The 21,377-nt window shown below is 38.2% G+C and overlaps 1 protein-coding gene across 4 annotated transcripts in view; it reads right to left on the reverse strand.

Moving 5' to 3' along the window:
- Positions 1–1,766: 1,766 nt before the first annotated feature.
- Positions 1,767–21,377, reverse strand: part of diaph2 (diaphanous-related formin 2) — a 1,018,926-nt gene continuing 999,315 nt past the window's right edge. For all 4 annotated transcript variants that reach the window (XM_062039765.1, XM_062039764.1, XM_062039766.1 and 1 more), the window contains one exon: positions 1,767–6,887. In XM_062039765.1, the coding sequence (XP_061895749.1) occupies positions 6,823–6,887 (65 nt within the window). In that variant the 3' untranslated portion in view covers positions 1,767–6,822. The remainder of the gene's footprint in view (positions 6,888–21,377) is intronic.

Consider the following 21,377-nt stretch of genomic DNA (forward strand, 5'->3'; position numbering starts at 1 on the left):
TAAAAGATGACCTGTCGCAATGATAACGTAGAATTATTACGAAAATCAAATGTTTTAACTTTTTTTTTTGGAGAAAGACATACAGTAAGTCTGGATTAGTTTTTGCCTCATTCCTGAAAAAGCATTGTCGTAATTTCACATGAAAAAACGTACTGATAAAAAAAGTCGTAATTTTACAGAAATAAATCGTAATATCATGAGAAAAAGTTTGACAGCGTAGTCGTAATTTCACATGAGAAAATGTACAGATGAAAAAAAGTCGTAGTTTTACAGAAATAAATTGTAACATTAGGGGAAAAAGGTATTTAACAAAATTGTTTTTTAAATCACGAGAAGGAATTATAATATGACCAGAATTAAGTAAAACAAATAAAATGAAAGAAACCGTAGCAATGTCGCAAGGATTACGTAGAATTATTACGAAAATATATACTTTTTTTTGGACAAAGACGTACAGTAGGTTTGGATTAGTTTTTGCCTCATTCCTGAAAAAGCATTGTCGTAATTTCACATGAAAAAACGTACTGATAAAAAAAGTCGTAATTTTACAGAAATAAATCGTAACATTACGGTAAAAAACATATCTTAAAATTTTTTTTAAAAATCACGAGAAGGCATCATAAAATTAGGTAAGTCAAAAAAAAAATACAAAAAAAATGTTGCGAGGATAACTTATAATTATTACAAAAATATCTTAATTTTTAAAGAAGAAAAAAAAGGATTAGTTTATGGTAATTTCAAAACATTTTTAATTACAGGAATACAATTGCACATACAAGAATATTGTGGTAATTTTACAGGAAAAAGTCGCAAAGTAGCAAGAAAAAAAGTCGTAATATGGTGAAGATAAAGTTTGACAGCATAGTCGTAATTTCCCTCGAGAAATGATAAAAGTCGTAATGTTATGTAAATAAATTGTGACATTAGCGGGAAAAAAAGTATTTTACAAAAATATTTTTAAGTCACGAAAAGCAATCATAATATAACTGGAACAAAGTTACGAAAAAAAAAAAGATTAAATATTGCAGTGTCACGAAGATAACGTAGAAATACTACGAGAATCAAGTTCTGTTTTTTTTTTTTTCAACAAAAACGTACAGCCGTTCTGGATTAGTTTTTACCTCATTCCTGTGAGAATCCTGCGCGTGACTGAAGCATTAAGGAGTAAAATTGGGTAATTTATCCAGGACTAATTGCAGCGTGCTCATCTGTGAGTAGATAATACCGAATCATCTCTTTCGGACTCCCATGGAGTAAACGCCGTAGTTAATCTTCACTCGCGCTTTAAATGTCACTGTAAAGTTACGAGTAAAAAGAAAACGTTTTTCTGTCATAAGTCAAAAAAGAAAAAAGTTTAAATATTACCAGGGATTTATTTTTTTTTGCTGACAAGTTGTATTTTCTATGAGATAAAAGTCACAAACCAAATTAATTAAAGAAAAATAAGAGAATGAAGTCGTAATAAGATAAAACAAATAAAATAAAATAAAATCTCAATTGTACTGAAATAAATTCAGAACGCACATTTACGACAATATTCTTGTAAATTGACCACTTTTTCCCCCCTAAAACATCAAATGATGGCAGTATTACTATAGATTTATAAAGGTTTTTCGGTGATATTTTCATGGTGGCCCTAATATTTCTTGGAGCGTTGGATTTTGAAAAAAATAAAAAAATAAATACAGTTCAAAAACAGATGACCTCCATTTTCCACAGAACCCTCATTTTGCACGATGGCAGGGGGGCGGGGGGGGGGGGGGGGGGGCGCGATTGTTGACAACCTTCCCCAAACGTGAAGAAAACCTGTTATTCTAATGGACGACCCACACGCCAGGAATCCTGTTGGCGTGGTCGTGCTGGCGGTGGGAGGCCGACCCTGCCCGTCTTGACTCGGGACTTGGACTCACGGCTTGTTGTTGGCAGCATCTGCTTAGAGTTAGCGAGTGGTCTGTGGAGCAGGGCACCCCAGGCATGAATACATGAATACGTGGCCAACGCTCCGTTCCCCCAACAACACCGACGAGCACGAGGCGCGTTTGTTGAATGTTTAAAACGTCAACAAACTGAGAAGCAGCAGCGGTGAGGAGCCCACTAGGGAGCACTGGCTCTAATTCGCTGCTTCCTTAGTTGCTTTATTTTCCCCCTTAAACTCTCGCCTTGATTTCAAATCGATGCATTAAATATGCCCTGTGGCTCACCGTCGCCGAAAAACATGATGCATTTTGTTCGGGGATATAACGACGCTTAGAGGATGTGCTTATTAATTAATCAGCTATTGTAAGAATGTACTTTAAAACAGCATAAATGTCGGCAGGAAGCTCATGCAGGATTTCTTTGGAGGGGCCTAACAAAGAAAAATGCATCCTGTCGAAAACGGAGGTGCGTGAATAAAATAGATATAATTTTTTTCCACAATGGAGTTGCATGCAAAATAAAATCCTGTCAAAAAGGAAGGTGAGTAATTAAAAAAAAAGCATTCCTACAAGGGAGGTTCATGAAAAATAAGTTAAATCCTGTCAAAAATGGAGGTGCGTGAAAAAATGTATTTCATTTGTTTCCACAATGGAGGTGCATGCAAAATAAAATGCATTCTGTCAAAAAGGAAGGTGAGTAATTAAACAAAAAAAACATCCTCACAATGGAGGTTCTTGAAAAATAAGTTAAATCCTGTCAAAAATGGAGGTGCGTAGAGGATAACATGCATCCTGTTAGAAACGAAGGCGCTTAAAGAATGCATTTAATTTGACAAAAGTGGCATACAATTAAAATGCATCCTGTCAAAGTTGGGGGTGGGGGGGACGAAAAGTTGAAATGCATCCTGTCGAAAATAGAGGTGCGTGAAAAAATGTATTCAAATGTTTTCACAATGGAGGTGCATGCAAAATAAAATGCATCCTGTCAAAAAGGAAGGTGAGTCATTAAAAAATGTTAAAAAAAAATCTCACAATGGAGGTTCATGAAAAATAAGTTAAATCCTGTCAAAAATGGAGGTGCGTGAAATAGTTCATATTTTTATTTCCACCATAGAGGTGCATGCAAAATAAAATGCATTCTATCAAAAAGGAAGGTGAGCAATTAAAAAAAAAAACATTCTCACAAAGGAGGTTCATGAAAAATAAGTAAAATCCTGTCAAAAATGGAGGTGCGTAGAGAATAACATGCATCCTGTTAGAAACAAAGGCGCTTAAAGAATGCATTTAATTTGACAAAAGTGGCATACAATTAAAATGCATCCTGTCAAAGTTGGGGGGCGAAAAGTTTAAATGCATCCTGTAGAAAATAGAGGCGCGTGAAAAAATGTATTCAAATGTTTTCACAATGGAGGTGCATGCAAAATAAAATGCATCCTGTCAAAAAGGAAGGTGAGTCATTAAAAAAAATAAAAAAATCTCACAATGGAGGTTCATGGAAAATAAGTTAAATCCTGTCAAAAATGGAGGTGCGTGAAATAGTTCATATTTTTTTTCCCACCATAAAGGTGTATGCAAAATAAAATGCATTCTATCAAAAAGGAAGGTGAGCAATTAAAAAAAAAAACATTCTCACAATGGAGGTTCATGAAAAATAAGTAAAATCCTGTCAAAAATGGAGGTGCGTAGAGAATAACATGCATCCTGTTAGAAACGAAGGCGCTTAAAGAATGCATTTAATTTGACAAAAGTGGCATACAATTAAAATGCATCCTGTCAAAGTTGGGGTTGGGGGGGCGAAAAGTTGAAATGCATACTGTCGAAAATAGAGGTGCGTGAAAAAATGTATTCAAATGTTTTCACAATGGAGGTGCATGCAAAATAAAATGCATCCTGTCAAAAAGGAAGGTGAGTAATTTAAAAAAACAACAACAACATTCTCACAAAGGATGTCCATGAAAAATTAGTAAAATCCTGTCAAAAATGGAGGTGCGTGAAATAGTTCATTAAATTGTTTTCACCATGGAGGTGCATGCAAAATAAAATGCATTCTGTCAAAAAGGAAGGTGAGTAATTAAACAAAAAAAACATTCTCACAATGGAGGTTCATAAAAAATAAGTTAAATTGTGTCAAAAATGGAGGTGCGTAGAGAATAACATGCATCCTGTTAGAAATGAAGGCGCTTAAAGAATGCATTGGATTTGACAAAAGTGGCATACAATTAAAATGCATCCTGTCAAAGTTGGGGGTGGGGAAAGTTTAAATGCATTCTGTCGATAATGGAGGTGCGTAAAAAATGAATTGATTTTTTTTAACAAAGATCAAATGCATTCTGTCAAAAATGAAGGTGCGTAAAGAAAATGTAAAACATTCTCACAACGGAGGTTCATAAAAAACACAAAATCCTGTCAAAAATGGAGGTGTGTAGGGAAAAGCATGCATCCTGCTAGAGTACATTTAGTTTTACAAAAGAGAGTGGCATAAAATTAAAGTGCATCCTGTCAAAGTTGGAGGTGCGGTAAGTTTAAATGCATCTTGTCGATAAATGAAAAAACTAAAATCAATTAAGTCCTGTCAAAAATGGAGATGCACAGAGAATATCATGCATCCTGTTAGAAATTAAGGAGCTTAGTGAATACATTTAGTTTTTAAAGATGGAGTAGCATAAAATTTAAATGCATCCAATCAAAGTTGGAGGTGCGGAAAGTTTAAATGCATCCTGTCGAAAATGGAGGTGCGTAAATAATGAATTATTTTTTTTTCCCACAATGGAGGTGCTTAAAAAATTTAATGCATCTTGTCGAAAACGGAGGTGCGTAAAGAAAATGTAAGATATTCTCACAACGGCGGTTCATTAAAAATCTATTAAATCCTGTCAAAAATGGAGGTGCGTAGAGAATAACATGCATCTTGTTAGAAAAGAAGGAGCTTAGATAATACATTTAGTTTAAAAAAAATGGGGTGGCATAAATTAAAATGCATCCTGTCAAAGTTGGAGGTGTGGAAAGTTTAAATGCATCCTGTCAAAAATGGAGGTGCGTGAAAAATTAATAATTTTTTTTCCACAATGGAGGTGCATACAAAATAAAATGCATCTAGTCAAAAATGAAGTTGCGTGAAGAAAATGTAAAACATTCTCACAATGGAGGTTAAAAAAAAAAAAATCCTGTCAAAAACGGAGGTGTGTAAAAAATAATTTTGTAGGTGCTTTAAAAAAATGTATTTTATCCTGTCAAAAATAGAGGTGCGTAGAGAACAACACGCATCCTGTTAGAAATGAAGGCACTTAAAGAATACATTTAGTTCAATTCAAATTCAAATGCATCCTGTCAAAGTTGGAGGTGCAGAAAAATCCGGTCAAAAATTGAGATGGATAAGAATAAATGTAATTAGTTTTTTCCCAAATTGGAGTCAGGTATAAACACAATGCATAAAGTCGCAATGGAGGTGCGTAATGTTAAATTGCATCCTGTTGAAAAAGGAGGTGTGTAATGAATAACATGCAACCTATTAGAAATGAAGGTGCTTAAAGAATTTAGTTTTAACAAAATGGAGGGGCATACAATTCAAATGCACCCTGTCAAAGTTGGAGGTGCGGAAAATTTAAACGGATCCTGTCAAAAATTGAGGCGCAAGAGAATATATGTCATATATTCATATAAAATGCATCCTGTCAAAAATGGAGGTGCGTACAGAATATAATTACTCCTGCCACAATGAAGGTGTGTCTCCTAATGAAAAGGAGGCGCTTAAAACCCAAAATGTATCCTGTCGTAATGGAGGTGTGTCAAGAATAAAATGCATCCTGTCAAAAATGGAGGTGCGTACAGAATATAATGCATCTTGCCACAATGGGGGTGTGTCTCCTAATGAAAAGGAGGCAACTACAAAATGAAATGCACCCTGTCGTAATGGAGATGTGTCAAGAATAAAATGCATCCTGTCAGAATGGAGGTGTGTAGGAATAAATTGCATTCTGTGGAAAATGGAGGCACCTACAAAATAAAATGCATCCTGTCAAAAATGGAGGTGTGTACAGAATAAAATGCATCTTGCCACAATGGAGGTGTGTCTCTTAATGAAAAGGAGGCGCTTAAAACCCAAAATATGTCCTGTCGTAATGGAGGTGTGTCAAGAATAAAATGCATCCTGTCAAAAATAGAGGTGTGTCAAAAATATAATACATCTTGCCACAATGGAGGTGTGTCTCCTAATGAAAAGGAGGCACCTACAAAATAAAATGCACCCTGTCGTAATGGAGATGTGTCAAGAATAAAATGCATCCTGTCAAAAACGGAGGTGCGTACAGAATATAATGCATCTTGCCACAATGGGGGTGTGTCTCCTACTGAAAAAGAGGCACCTACAAAATAAAATGCACCCTGTCGTAATGGAGATGTGTCAAGACTAAAATGCATCCTGTCAGAATGGAGGTGCGTAGGAAATTGCATTCTGTGGAAAATGGAGGCACCTAAAAAATATAATGCATCCTGTCAAAAATGGAGGTGTGTCAAGAATAAAATGCATCCTGTCAAAAATGGAGGTGCGTACAGAATGAAATGCATCTTGCCACAATGGAGGTGTGTCTCTTAATGAAAAGGAGGCGCTTAAAACCCAAAATGCATCCTGTCGAAACGGAGGTGTGTAAAATATGAAAAGCGCCGTGTATTTGAAAATATAAAATGAATCCTGTCGAAAATTGAGGCGTGTGAGTCACATGCTCTGAAGTCTAAGCGTGGAATGGGTATAGTCTCCTACGTTTGTACACAGCACCGTTTTGGCGACGCGTTTTTGTTTCCTATGACGGACCGACAGGAGGACAACATGGAGAGAGAGAGCGTGGAAGGCGGGGTTAACGTGTGTGGGACTCAGCGACAGGATCCTCCTCCGGGTCGTCTTCGGGCGACATCATCGAGCCTGGTGGTTGGTGTTGTGGCGAGAGCGGGAGCGTTCCAGCACGGCGCGGCGGTTATCTGATGACAAGAAGAAGAGAAGTCCCAATCAGGAAGGGCGGAGATGTTTGCACAAAGACGTGCAAAGTGCGCACATGCACATGCGTGCAAAGCTTTTCACAGGCAGAAGGCTTCCGGAAGGTGATAGAATGTTCTCCTTTCAATGATCAAGCCAGACTCCTCACTGGTTTTACATGATTCATTTTCGGGAAATCGACTAAAATGTTGCCTGGGGTTTTGTATAACGCGTTAATTTTCTTTACGTATTGAGTACGACTGCTAAATAACTTAAGTTGCAAGTGGCATCACTTTGATAAAGAAGGTGAGAAACGAAAATGAATCCCAGAAAAAACGTGTATTAAAAGTGACGTTAAATGTTCATTTATCTCGGGGGTCAGCTTTTTAGCGTCGCCCTGGAAACTCTTTCAGAGATGTGTGAAAATGGAAAAAGATGAAGAAAAAAACCAAAAACATTTTTAATATATTTTCTGTAGGAGAACAAACATGACACAAACCTTCCTAATTGTTCGAAATCCCACTGTTTATGTGATACACACTTCACTGATGAGAGTATTTGGCGAGCGCCGTTTTGTCCTACTAATTTCGGCGATCCTTGAACTCACCGTAGTTTGTTAAGGCTTTTAATTTTTTGCAGCTCTGTCTTTATTTTTTATTTTTGGTCCAATATGGCTCTTTTAACATTTTGGGTTGCCGACCCCTGATTTATCTATTTCATCTGTCATGTATTTTGCATTGTTTTCAGCATTTAAAAGTAGACTTATTCCCCTTAAAATGTGGTTTGTGTTCATATTTTTGAGTTTTGGAACAAGTTAATTGGAATTGCATTGTTTCCTACGGGAGGAATTGCTTGTTTTTGTATGATTCGGTCTTCTTTGGACTTTTGGCATGGGTTACAAACAAAATCCAATGTATGACTATTGAGAAAATGTTTTAAAAATAAAAACAATGAAATAAAATGCATCCTGTCATAGTTGAAGGTGCAAAAAAAAGAAGGTGCAAAAGTGCATAAAGAAGATTGTACTTTTTTTAACAATGAATATCTGTTTTTTTAATAAGTTCAAGACGATTATCATAATTATTACAAACAGTACAATGGAAAATAATCATGATATTCGTCTTGAACTTATTGAAAATAAAATAATCATGTCATGTAAATTATAACTGACTCAACTATTTATTACTGTAAAAGAACTGTTGTATTTAGAATTAATTTATTCAATTCATTGCTTAGCAGTATATATATCTACAGTGTATATGTAAAAATAAGTATACATATATAAAAAAAACTAAATATACTGTATATATATATATATATATATATATATATATATATATATATATATATATATATATATATATATAGCTATTTATGTGGATATATATATATATATATATATATATATATATATATATATATATATACACGCTGTATCTATATATTTATATACATACACAAATATATACATGTGTATGCATATATATATACACACGTATATATACTGTATATACATTCTCACACACACACACACACCCACACACGCACACACATTTACATGTATATATAAACATAAATATACATACATATATTTATATACATACATACATATATACATATATACACACATTATCTATGTATGTGTGTGTATATATAAATGTGTGTATGTATATATACACACACTGTATATATATATTCATATACATACTGTACATGTATATATGCTGTATATACATGTATATACATGCACACACATGTACATATAAATTTACACATACATACATATATACGTGTATATATACATATAACACACATATATACACATTATCTATGTGTGTATGTATATATATATATATATATATATATATATATATATATATATATATATATACATATATATTTACGTATATATATATATATATATATATATATATTTACGTATATATATATATTTACGTATATATATATATATATATATATATATATATATATATATATATATATATATATATATATATATATATATACACACATATATATTTCCATATATATATACATACATATATCTACGTATATATACATATATGTGCGTATATATGTATATATACATATACTGTATATGTACGCATATATGTATATATACATATATACTGTATGTACGTATACGTTAGGTCAGGGGACAAAATACTCTCAGGGGATTTTATTTAATAAAATCCCCTGACGAGCAGGGAAACCTGCGAAACAGGCTTGTAGGGATGATATAGCCTCTTGTATTTTTTCCTGACCTAACGTATATTCTGCTCTACCCCGGTATTGAGCACTGTATAATGGATAAACTACAGAAACCTTGACTATACATATATACACATATTTATATATATATTCATACTATCCACAGCCGATGTCTGAAAAGCTGTTAACCCAAATGAATAGGCATGAGGAAGCTCATAAGTAGAAGGGAAAGCTGAATATTGCTAAAAGTTTTATAAGGGCAGAAGTCTGCAACCTGGAAGATTATGCCTTATGGGTTCCAACGTTGTCATTCGTGATGATGCCACTTCACATTTTACTGTCAGAATTGGATCATTGGATCATTCTCACCAGCCAGCGCGGTGACAGAGTCATCAAGCATCGCATGCTGGGCTCTCCAAGCCCTGGCTTCCCTCACCAAACGCCAGGCGCGCCTGCGTGGACACAAGCAGGAAGTTCCAGGAGACGACTTCCTGCTATTTTCCAAGAGGACCATCTGAGGCTCGCCTGGCACGCACAAATCCACAACCCCGGGTGACGTTCCAACGGCACTCCCTCCATCCATCATGTCAGGTAACGAGCAGACAGTGACGCCTCCTGTTTGTTTTCCTTCCCCCAACATGCAGATGGTGCACAGGAGGAGGGAAGGAAGACGGATCACGGAGTCGAACGTACGCGAACGACATCACCGCACATCAACACTCGCACGTCGCTGCCATGTCGACGGGCGACCGGCGCTCCGTGATACTTTACCGACGGGCTTCGGCAAACCCAAAACAGATGTAGAACACAATCTAGGCCAACACACGAGGTTGGTTTTGAAGAGAGTCACATGTTCAACTCCATTTATTTACCATGATGGGCTGTTATTATGTTGTCCTCTAAAATATCCTCTTTGTGACAAGATATGGATCAAAGATCCTCTATGTGATTAGACTAACTGGAAATTTTTAGTAGATGTGGACACAAAAAGGATCTTTGACAAGCATTTTGCAGTAGATTCGGTCACAGAGGATCTTTGACTGGCATTTTTGTAGTGGATCATGTCACTTAGACTGTCTAGACAGTCTAAGTCTAAGTGACAGGATCCACAACAAAAATGCTAGTCAAAGATCCTCTGTAACCAAATCTTAGACTTTGACAGTCTAAGTCTAAGTCTAAGTGACAGGATCCACTACAAAAATGCTAATCAAAGATCCTCTGTGACAGAGGATCTTTGACAAGCATTTTTGTAGTGGATCCTGTCACTAAGACTTAGACTGTCTAAGTGTATTCGGTCACAGTGGATCTTTGACTAGCATTTTTGTAGTGGATCATGTCACTTAGACTGTCTAGACAGTCTAAGTCTAAGTGACAGGATCCACAACAAAAATGCTAGTCAAAGATCCTCTGAAACCAAATCTTAGACTTTGACAGTCTAAGTCTAAGTCTAAGTGACAGGATCCACTACAAAAATGCTAATCAAAGATCCTCTGTGACAGAGGATCTTTGACAAGCATTTTTGTAGTGGATCCTGTCACTAAGACTTAGACTGTCTAAGTGTATTCGGTCACAGTGGATCTTTGACTAGCATTTTTGTAGTGGATCATGTCACTTAGACTGTCTAGACAGTCTAAGTCTAAGTGACAGGATCCACAACAAAAATGCTAGTCAAAGATCCTCTGAAACCAAATCTTAGACTTTGACAGTCTAAGTCTAAGTCTAAGTGACAGGATCCACTACAAAAATGCTAATCAAAGATCCTCTGTGACAGAGGATCTTTGACAAGCATTTTTGTAGTGGATCCTGTCACTAAGACTTAGACTGTCTAAGTGTATTCGGTCACAGTGGATCTTTGACTAGCATTTTTGTAGTGGATCATGTCACTTAGACTGTCTAAACAGTCTAAGTCTAAGTGACAGGATCCAGAACAAAAATGCTAGTCAAAGATCCTCTGTAACCAAATCTTAGACTTTGACTGTCTAAGTCTAAGTCTAAGTGACAGGATCCACTACAAAAATGCTAATCAAAGATCCTCTGTGACAGAGGATCTTTGACAAGCATTTTTGTAGTGGATCCTGTCACTAAGACTTAGACTGTCTAAGTGTATTCGGTCACAGTGGATCTTTGACTAGCATTTTTGTAGTGGATCATGTCACTTAGACTGTCTAGACAGTCTAAGTCTAAGTGACAGGATGCTAGTCAAAGATCCTCTGTGACAGAGGATCTTTGACTAGCATTGTTGTGGTGGATCCTGTCACTTAGACAGGATCCTCTGTGACTGTCTAAGTATATTCGATCACAGAGGATCTTTGACTAGCAGTTGTGTAGTGGATCCTGTCACTTAGACTGTCTAGACAGTCTAAGTCTAAGTGACAGGATCCTGTCACTAAGACTTAGACTGTCTAAGTGTATTCGGTCACAGTGGATCTTTGACTAGCATTTTTGTAGTGGATCATGTCACTTAGACTGTCTAGACAGTCTTAAGTCTAAGTGACAGAATGCTAGTCAAAGATCCTCTGTGACAGAGGATCTTTGACTAGCATTGTTGTGGTGGATCCTGTCACTTAGACAGGATCCTCTGTGACTGTCTAGGTATATTCGATCACAGAGGATCTTTGACTAGCAGTTGTGTAGTGGATCCTGTCACTTAGACTGTCTAGACAGTCTAAGTCTAAGTGACAGGATCCACAACAAAAATGCTAGTCAAAGATCCTCTGTAACCAAATATTAGACTTCGACAGTTTAAGTGTAAGTGACAGGATCCACTACAACAATGCTAGTCAAAGATCCTCTGTGACAGAGGATCTTTGACTAGCATTGTTGTAGTGGATCCTGTCACTTAGACTTAGACTTAGACTATCTATATATGCTAGTCAAAGATCCTCTGTGACAGAGGATCTTTGACTAGCATTTTTGTAGTGGATCCTGTCACTTACACTTAGACTTAGACTGTAACTGTATTCGGTCACAGAGGATATTTGACTAGCATTTTTATTGTGGATCATGTCACTTAGACTTAGATTGACTAAGTGTATTTGGTCACAGAGGATCGTTTACTGGTCAAAGATCCTCTGTGACCAAATCTTAGACTTAGACAGTCTAATTCTAAGTGACAAAATCCACGACAAAAATGCTAATCAAAGATCCCCTGTCACAGAGGATCTAATCCTCTTTGACTAGCATTTGTGTAGTGGATCCCGTCACTTAGACAGTCTAGACAGTCTAAGTCTAAGTCTAACTGACAGGATCCACTACAAAAATACTAATCAAATATCCTCTGTGACCGAATCTCCTGCGAAATGCTTGTCAAAGATCCTCTTTGTGTCCAAATCATGTAACATAGAGGATATTGTACTTGCATTTTCTTGTAGATCTGATCACAGAAGATCTTAGACTAGCATTTTTGCTGTGGATCCTGTCATGTATTAGACCTTTGTCTAGCATTTTGTAGTAGATCCGGTCACACGGGATCTTTGACTAGTATTTTTGTAGAAAATTCGGTCATGTGATCTTTGACTAGCATTTTCGTATTAGATCCTGTGACATAGAGGATGTTTGACTGGCATTTTTTTGTAGATTTGAACAAAAAGAGGATCTTTGACAATATTTTTGCAGTAGATTCGGTCACAGAGGATGTTTGATGAGCATTTTTGTAGTGCATCCTGTCACTTAGACTTAGACTTAAACTGCTTAAGTCTATTCGGTCACAGAGGATCTTTGAATAGCATTTTTGTAGTGGATCCTGTCACTTAGACTTAGACCTAGACAGTCTAAGTCTATACGGTAACAGAGGATATTTGACTAGCATACTAGCATAACTACAAAAATGCTTGTCTAGCAGAACTACAAAAATGCTCGTCAAAGATCCTCTGTGATCCTCTGTGACCGAATATACTGCAAAATGCTTACCACAGATCCTCTTTGTGTCCAAATTTACGAAAAAATGCCAGTCAAAAATCCTCTATGTCACAAGATCTAATACAAAAATGTTAGTCAAAGATCACATGACCGAATTTTCTACAAAAATACTAGTCAAATATCCTGTGTGACTGGATTTACTACAACATGCTTGTCAACGATCCAGGTTGTGTCGGGATCTATTACATAATGCTGGTAAAAGATCCTATATGTGACATGTTCTACTACAAAATGCTAGTTAAAGGTCTTCTATGTAACATGATCTCCTACAAACATGCTTGTCAAAGATCCTGTGTGATCAGATCTATTTAAAAATGTTAGTCAAAGATCCTCCACGTCACAGGGTTTACTAGAAAAATGCTGATCATATATCCTGATTGAAGTGGATCTACGACAAGATGCTGGTCAAAGATCCGTTATGTGAGTGGGTATACTGCAAAATTGCCAATCAAAGATCCCCTACAAAATGCTACTCATAGGTTTTCTGATTGACATGATCCTATGTGACAGGACATGCACAAAATATATATAGTCAAAGTTCAGATGTGACCAGGTCTACGACAAAATGCCAGTCAAAGATCCTCTGTGTGTCAGGATCTACTAAAACATGCTACTCAAAGATCCAGTACATAACTGGATGTAATATAAAATGATAATTAAAGATCATGTATGTTCCAGGAGGTACAAATTGCTAAGCAAAGAGGATCTACAGTAAAAAAAAAAAAGCTAGTTAAAGATCCTCTGTGTGGCAAGATCTACTACACAACACTAGTCAAATATCCTCTGTTTTAAAGGAATGCTTTGCTGTTGTTAAAGACTTACTGCAAAAGTACTAGTCAAAGACCCTCAGTGTGGCAGGATCTACTACACAACACTAGTCAAAGATCCTCTGTTTTAAAGGAACACTCTGCTGTTGTTAAAGACTTACTGCAAAAGTACTAGTCAAAGACCCTCAGTGTTAAATGTGTGGTCTGCTATTTTTCAAGACCCGCTGTAAAAGGGCTTGTCAACGATCCTCTATACGACAGGTGGGTCACTAATTGGACAGCCGTGACTTAGACGATAAGTAATTTGTTAAAGGATAGCAAAGAAAATATGCCTGATAGAGTATAAAGTATTGTGTTCACTCAACTGCAGAGAGTACCAGCTGTTTACAAAGGTGGAGATATTGCATGTTTTTAAAAAATAATACCATCAATAAGACAAATTCTACAATTCTAACCTACTAAACCTTATTCTAAAATGTTATCTAATTGGGTTAATTGGCTGTCATTTAATTGACCCGAGAAGAATATATTTTGTTGAAGTGTTTATTCAACCCAGCAGTGGACAAATACACTGCTTATGCACAAATATGTATTTTTTTTTATTCAAAGCAGGGAAGGGAGTTAATATTGATAGTTAGCCAAAGGTGAGCTTGGTAGAAGCGAAGTTTGTTGATGTTCACCCCAGACACACAGAGCATTTGCTCACACGTAGCATCTTTGTAGCTAATGATGTTATTTTATGCAGGGGCTGCTTGGAATGTCAGAAGGCAAAACATCGCCCCGGAGAAGCACGCACTTATTGTCCTCGCGGAACTCTGGCAGAAAGTTCACTGATAATCGCTGATAGCGGCAGTTGTTGCAATATTGCATCTGCGGCGCCACTTTGCTTTTCAATCTGGCAATACCGCGGAATGATGGAAGACTTCAGAAACTCGCGACTTCTGGGAACCGCGTGGCCGTCTTCCAAGACCTTTCCGAGAAAAGGGCGTGCATTTCAGAGATGGCATTTGAAGAGAGAACCTCTCAAATACTTTTACTGTTCCCACCTTGTGCGATAGCCTCGCCTCGAGCCGAGGTTACAAGACGACCACCAAAAAGTGAAAGTACTTTTTCCGCGTTTGCGTTTGACAGACGGTTTCCAGAAGTGCTTCAACAACTCCAAAGTTGTTGACGTCCAAGTTGTTGCTTTTGAAAAGGACATAAGGCATAAAGATAAGTTAATAACTGCATGATACAAATAAATATACCCAAAATAAGACATCCTTTGAAAATGTCTGACAGGTGATAATTGATATTGCATTAGTGCTTCTCAATTATTTGCTGTTACGTGTCCCTAAGAAGGCGAAAACATTTCACCCGCCTCACTCTTTGCTGCGACTATAAATAGCAGGGCTGTGAATCTTTGGGCACCACACGATTCGATTCTTGGGGGTAACGATTCGATTCAGTATCTATTCAAAACCAATACTTTTTAATAATATTGGGTGCCAGTTGTATGATTAACTACATTCCTCCGTACAATAGATCAACAGTTCTGATACATTTCTATATTACTTGAAAAAAATTCAAAAATTCTACCCAAACATCTAAAAAAGTCAAATACAAATAAGGCAACAATAGATTTATCCACTAAATCTGTACAGCAGATATGATCATCTACATCAGTGGTCCACATACTACGGCCCGCCAGCGTCCAAAATCCGGCCCGTGGGAAGTCCCAAGTTTAAAAATTTTTTAAATTATTAAAAATTTTTTTTTTTTTTAATCTGTCCTTTCTAATCCATTTTTGTTACTCTCTGTGCCTCCTAGCCGCTCAGGCAAATCATATTGTCTAAATATGCATTTTTCCATCGACAACGTGACATCGTGCTCAGGGAAAAAAAATACAAGGTGGCGACTTGTCCAGGGTGTACCCCGCCTTCCGCCCGATTGTCGCTGAGATAGGCTCCAGCGCCCCCCGCGACCTCGAAGGGAATAAGCGGTAGAAAATGGATGGATGGATATATATTAATATATATATATATATATATATATGTATATAGCCCGGCCCCCGGCCAAATTTTTTTTAAACCAATGCAGCCCCCAAATCAAAATGTTTGAGCACCTCTGATTTTCTACATCAACAATATGATTTGTCTGAGTGGCTGGAAAGGACAGATTAAAAAAAATAATAATAATAATAATAAAAAAGGTCAAAATCGATTTTTCTGTTCAAGAAGAAGAACCGCAATTCATTCGTAAATCAACCTTTTTGACACTACTAATAAATAGTATAATTTGTCTATAAAATTGCTATGTATCATTATTAACATTAAGGAAAAAAAACTAACAAACAAAAAAAAACATTAACATTTGAAAAACCTCAATTTGCCTGAAATAATAGATTTAAAAAAAACATTTTTGAAACTATAACCATTTTTTGACTGATTGAAATTGATTGAATGTCTACAGCCACAACCGTAAATGCCAGTGTTTTTCTCGATCTGGCGCTGATAAGAGACCCTGGCAGGTATTTGCTTTTGTGCACCACTCAATGTGTGACCATGCTTGGGTTAATTCAGTCCTGCTCTAATATTGACGAGACGAAGAAGGACCGGTGTGTTGTTTTCTTTGATGTTGATAAGGATACAAAGTTATGCAGAGGTGCACTTATAACAATCTTATAGGCAAATGATGCTGTTTATAGTCGCGGTGGAGAGTGGGGGGTGTGTGACACATTTCCTTCTTTCTAGGGGGGTGCAACAGAAAATAATCAATTGGATAGAGCCGTTAATTGCGGGAATAAATACATTGCTTGTCTGCATCAGTTGTTTCTTATCCATTGGGCCGGGGACCCCCAAAAAATATCCTGTTTTAAGCGGTACTCAGTTGAAGCAAAACTTTTCCACCACATGTGGCAGGAATGACAATCTGAAACATACAGAATAAGTCTGGAGCTAAAGCCATAGAGAGATTTCTTAAGCGCATAAATTATGACTAAAAGGGTGAAGTTGTATTTTTATTTGCACTTTAACATATTATTCTCAGTGGCCTTGTGGTTAGAGTGTCCGCCCTGAGATCGGTAGGTGTTGAGTTCAAACCCCGGCCGAGTCATACCAAAGACTATAAAAATGGGACCCATTACCTCCCTGCTTGGTACTCAGCATCAAGGGTTGGAATTGGGGGTTAAATCACCAAAATGATTCCCGAGCGTGGCCACCGCTGCAGCTCACTGCTCCCCTCACCTCCCAGGGGGTGGAACGAGGGAATGGGTCAAATGCAGAGAGTAGTGTGTGAATATCAGCGTTACTTTAACTTTATTTATTATAGCTCAACATAGTAATACAAGTAATATATTTACTTGAATAGTCAATAAAATAAAGTGCAAATGAAACTAAGACCCTGTCTACATTAAGCCGGATAACTCATTAAACAAATAATTATTTAGCCTAAGTCCCGTTTCGGCCAGACTAAACCATCGTTTAAGGTTCCCCTCCTTGGATAATTTTTTACACGGGTAAGTGCGCCGTCTATTTCTTATATCTCCGGCTCTTAGCGTTGTATGGAGTCTTAAACAGTGGCATTGTGTGTGTGTGTGGACAAGGATAAGGTTAGGTGGGATTTACCCTGGATAACTTAGTGTAGAAGGGGCCTAAAGTTTCAACACTTTAGTCATATTTTTGGCGCTTTTAGGAAACTTCTATGACTTTAGCTCCAGACTTCTGTCTGTCATTACTGCCACCACTGAAAATCAGCTGAAAAACAGATCTTTTATGGTGGCCCACTGGGTGGCGCTTGTTGGTTACGGTTAAGAAACACTGGGTAACCCAAATCAACATTAAATGCGTTACACTTTTTTTTTTTAAATTTAAGCAAGATTGCTTCAAATCAAAGCTCGAACAAAACTTATTTGGCGACTGATTAAATCATTGATCATTTGTCAAATTATGAACCTTTGAGGGTGTCTCAAAGGGGCGCTTGTTGGTTACGGTTAAGACACACTGGCTGGTGGTTAGAGTGTCCGCCCTGAGATCGGTAGGTTGCGAGTTCAAACCCCGGCCGAGTCATACCACCAAAAATTATTCCTGGGTGTGGCCACTGCTGCTGCTCACTGCTCCCCTCACCTCCCAGGGGGTGATCAAGGCAGAGAATAATTTCGCCACACCTAGTGTGTGTGTGACAATCATTGGCACTTTAACTTTAACTAACCCGAATCAACATTAAATGCGTAACACATTTTTTTAGACATTTAAGCAAGATTGGTTCAAATCGAAGCTCGAACAAAACTTATTTGGCGACTGATTAAGTCATTGATCATTTGTCAAATTATGAGCCTTTGAGGGTGTCCCTGTTACATATTTGCAAGCATTTCTTCCATTGCAATTTGACCATAACACATTGCACATATTTTATAAATACAAGTTTGCTTCGTGTTTTCCTCCTAAATCCAATTTGAACAAGACAGGAATGCAGTCTGTGGTAAACAAATGTATTAGGGACATGATTTTCCCATCACTTCCTTCCTATTTCTGACTCGCTGTCTTCTTCCCTCCCCTGCACTTCCTGCTTTGATGAGGTGAAACATCATAAATTTGATTACATCTCAGCGCCGACATGTCGCCGCTTCGCCCCGCTGTCGAAAGGGAGAGCATCTCCCGCAACTGCAACAGCCGCAACCTTCTATCGCCTCTTTTCATCTACCCTTCCCCGCACCTTCGCACCCCCGACAGCTCCGGAGTAATGGAAGTCCCTACACGGAGACAAGATATGGCGTATAAATGGGATGCAGGGGGAGAGTAGCTATTTCTTCCCGGTGAAAGTTATGGTCTGGGTATCGCGAAACTACAGTTGCGGCAAACACAGCGCCTCGTTCAGCCGTAAGAGTAATCACTCCCAACAAGCATCGGGGGATGGAAAATAGCTCAACTGGAGAAAAAGAAGGTATGGAGGAAAGGGCAAATGTGGCTCTTGGTGTTGAATAGTAGTCTGCCCGAGATGATTGAAAGGAGAAGACACAATGGAATTCATGCTTGTAGACTGCCACTATGTATGCCGAGTAGGGGTGAGAATATTGTATTGATTTATTCCTAAACATTGAAGCGAACTGGCTATTAAAGTTAAGGGTTATGTGATTTCGAAGTGTGAGTGCACCACGGGGCTAGTGACTGTGTGTGTGTCGGCAGGACGGCTGCGAACGAGGACAGCCCGGCAGGCACAAGACGTTAAAACAACGTTGAGAACTTGAGTTACGTTCCTGACGTCGAGCAACTCAAACACAACAACATGCTTTTTGACGACGTTTAATCAATGTTGGGTTAAATGGGTTATGTTAAGTTAAGTTCAAGTTAAAGTACCAATGATTGTCACACACACACTAGGTGTGGTGAAATGTGTCCTCTGCATTTGACCCATCCCCTTGTTCACCCCCTGGGAGGTAAGGGGAGCAGTGGGCAGCAGTGGTGCCACGCCCGGGAATCATTTTGGTGATTTAACCCCCAATTCCAACCCTTGATGCTGAGTGGGAGGTAAATGATAAATGATAAATGGGTTATACTTGTATAGCGCTTTTCTACCTTCAAGGTACTCAAAGCGCTTTGACACTATTTCCACATTCACCCATTCACACACACATTCACACACTGATGGCGGGAGCAGCCATCAGGAGCAAGGGTGAAGTGACACAACGGACGTGACTAGGATGGTAGAAGGTGGGGATTGAACCCCAGTAACCAGCAACCCTCCGATTGCTGGCACGGCCACTCTACCAACTTCGCCACGCCGCCCCAATAATGGGTCCCATTTTTATAGTCTTTGGTATGACTCGGCCGGGGTTTGAACTCACAACCTACCGATCTCAAGGCGGACACTCTAACCACTAGGCCACTGGGTTATACTTGTATAGCACTTTTCTACCTTCAAGGTACTCAAAGCGTTTTGACACTATTTCCACATTCACACACTGATGGCGGGAGCAGCCATGCAAGGCCCTAACCACGACCCATCAGGAGCAAGGGTGAAGTGTCTTACTCAAGGACACAACGGACGTGACGAGGTTAGTAGAAGGTGGGGATTGAACGAGGAACCCTAAGGTTGCTGGCACGGCCACTCTCCCCAAGGTGGATTTGACCATTGAATTTTGGTCATTCCCCATACAAAACTCTAAAACACAAATACAACCTCGAAACAACGTGGGGACGGCGTGGCGTTAAACAACATGCATGCATAATCAACGCTGTATCAATGTCTTGTGTTAGGTTTGTTTGATAGACAGTACTGTATGGCTACTTATATTGTGTTCAAACTCTACTCTACAAAGATCATGAGGACTCCTCTTCCTAGTATCCAGGAGATCGCAAAAAGCCGCTGCCTGACCAGGGCTCGGAAAATCTGCAGAGACTCCTCCCACCCCCACCAAGGACTGTTTTCACTGCTGGACTCTAGGAAGAGGTTCCGCAGCCTCCGTAGCAGAACCTCCAGGTTCTGTAACAGCTTCTTCCCTCAGGCCGTAAGACTCTTGAACGCATCAAAGTAATCCCCAATAATGGATTAACTCGCTAGAATATAAAGACAATATAACATACATCCATAAACATGGATGCATATGCACAAGTGCAATATATTTATCTGCACATTATTGATCTTTTATCCTGCACTACCATGAGCTAATGCAACGAAATTGTGTTCTTATCTGTACTGTAAAGTTCAAAATTGAATGACAATAAAAGGAAGCCAAGTCTAAGTCTACACAGTTTTACTAAAATATGGAATTGTCTTGAGGCTGTAATCCATTATTCATATTTACAATGTTTCTTATGGAGAAATTTACTTCACCATACAAACTTTTTAATTTACAAACCCTGTTCAAAAACCGATCGAGTCCGTAAATCGATTAATTTGACTCAGTTTGTCCAATAAATTATTACTGTCATCTTAAATACAACTTGTATTATCAGAGAATCAGAAATACTTTATTATTAACACTTTACTATTCAGTTAAAGTTAAGTTAAAGTACCAATGATTGTCACACACACACTAGGTGTGGTGAAATTTGACCTCTGCAATTAACCCATCCCCTTGTTCACCCCCTGGGAGGTGAGGGGAGCAGTGAGCAGCACCGGTGGCCGCGCCCGGGAATCATTTTTGGTGATTTAACCCCCAATTCCAACCCTTGATGCTGAGTGCCAAGCAGGGAGGTAATGGGTCCCATTTTTATAGTCTTTGGTATGACTCGGACGGGGTTTGAACTCCCAACCTACCGATCTCAAGGCGGACACTCTAACCCAGGGGTCCCCAAACTTTTTGACTCGGGGGCCGCATTGGGTTAAAACAATTTGGCCGGGGGCCGGGCTGTATATATACATACACTACCGTTCAAAAGTTTGGGGTCACATTGAAATGTCCTTATTTTTGAAGGAAAAGCACTGTACTTTTCAATGAAGATAACTTTAGACTAGTCTTAACTTTAAAGAAATACACTCTATACATTGCTAATGTGGTAAATGACTATTCTAGCTGCAAATGTCTGGTTTTTGGTGCAATATCTACATAGGTGTATAGAGGCCCATTTCCAGCAACTATCACTCCAGTGTTCTAATGGT

This window comes from Entelurus aequoreus, linkage group LG28, assembly GCF_033978785.1.
Source record: "Entelurus aequoreus isolate RoL-2023_Sb linkage group LG28, RoL_Eaeq_v1.1, whole genome shotgun sequence".
NCBI lineage: Eukaryota > Metazoa > Chordata > Actinopteri > Syngnathiformes > Syngnathidae > Entelurus > Entelurus aequoreus.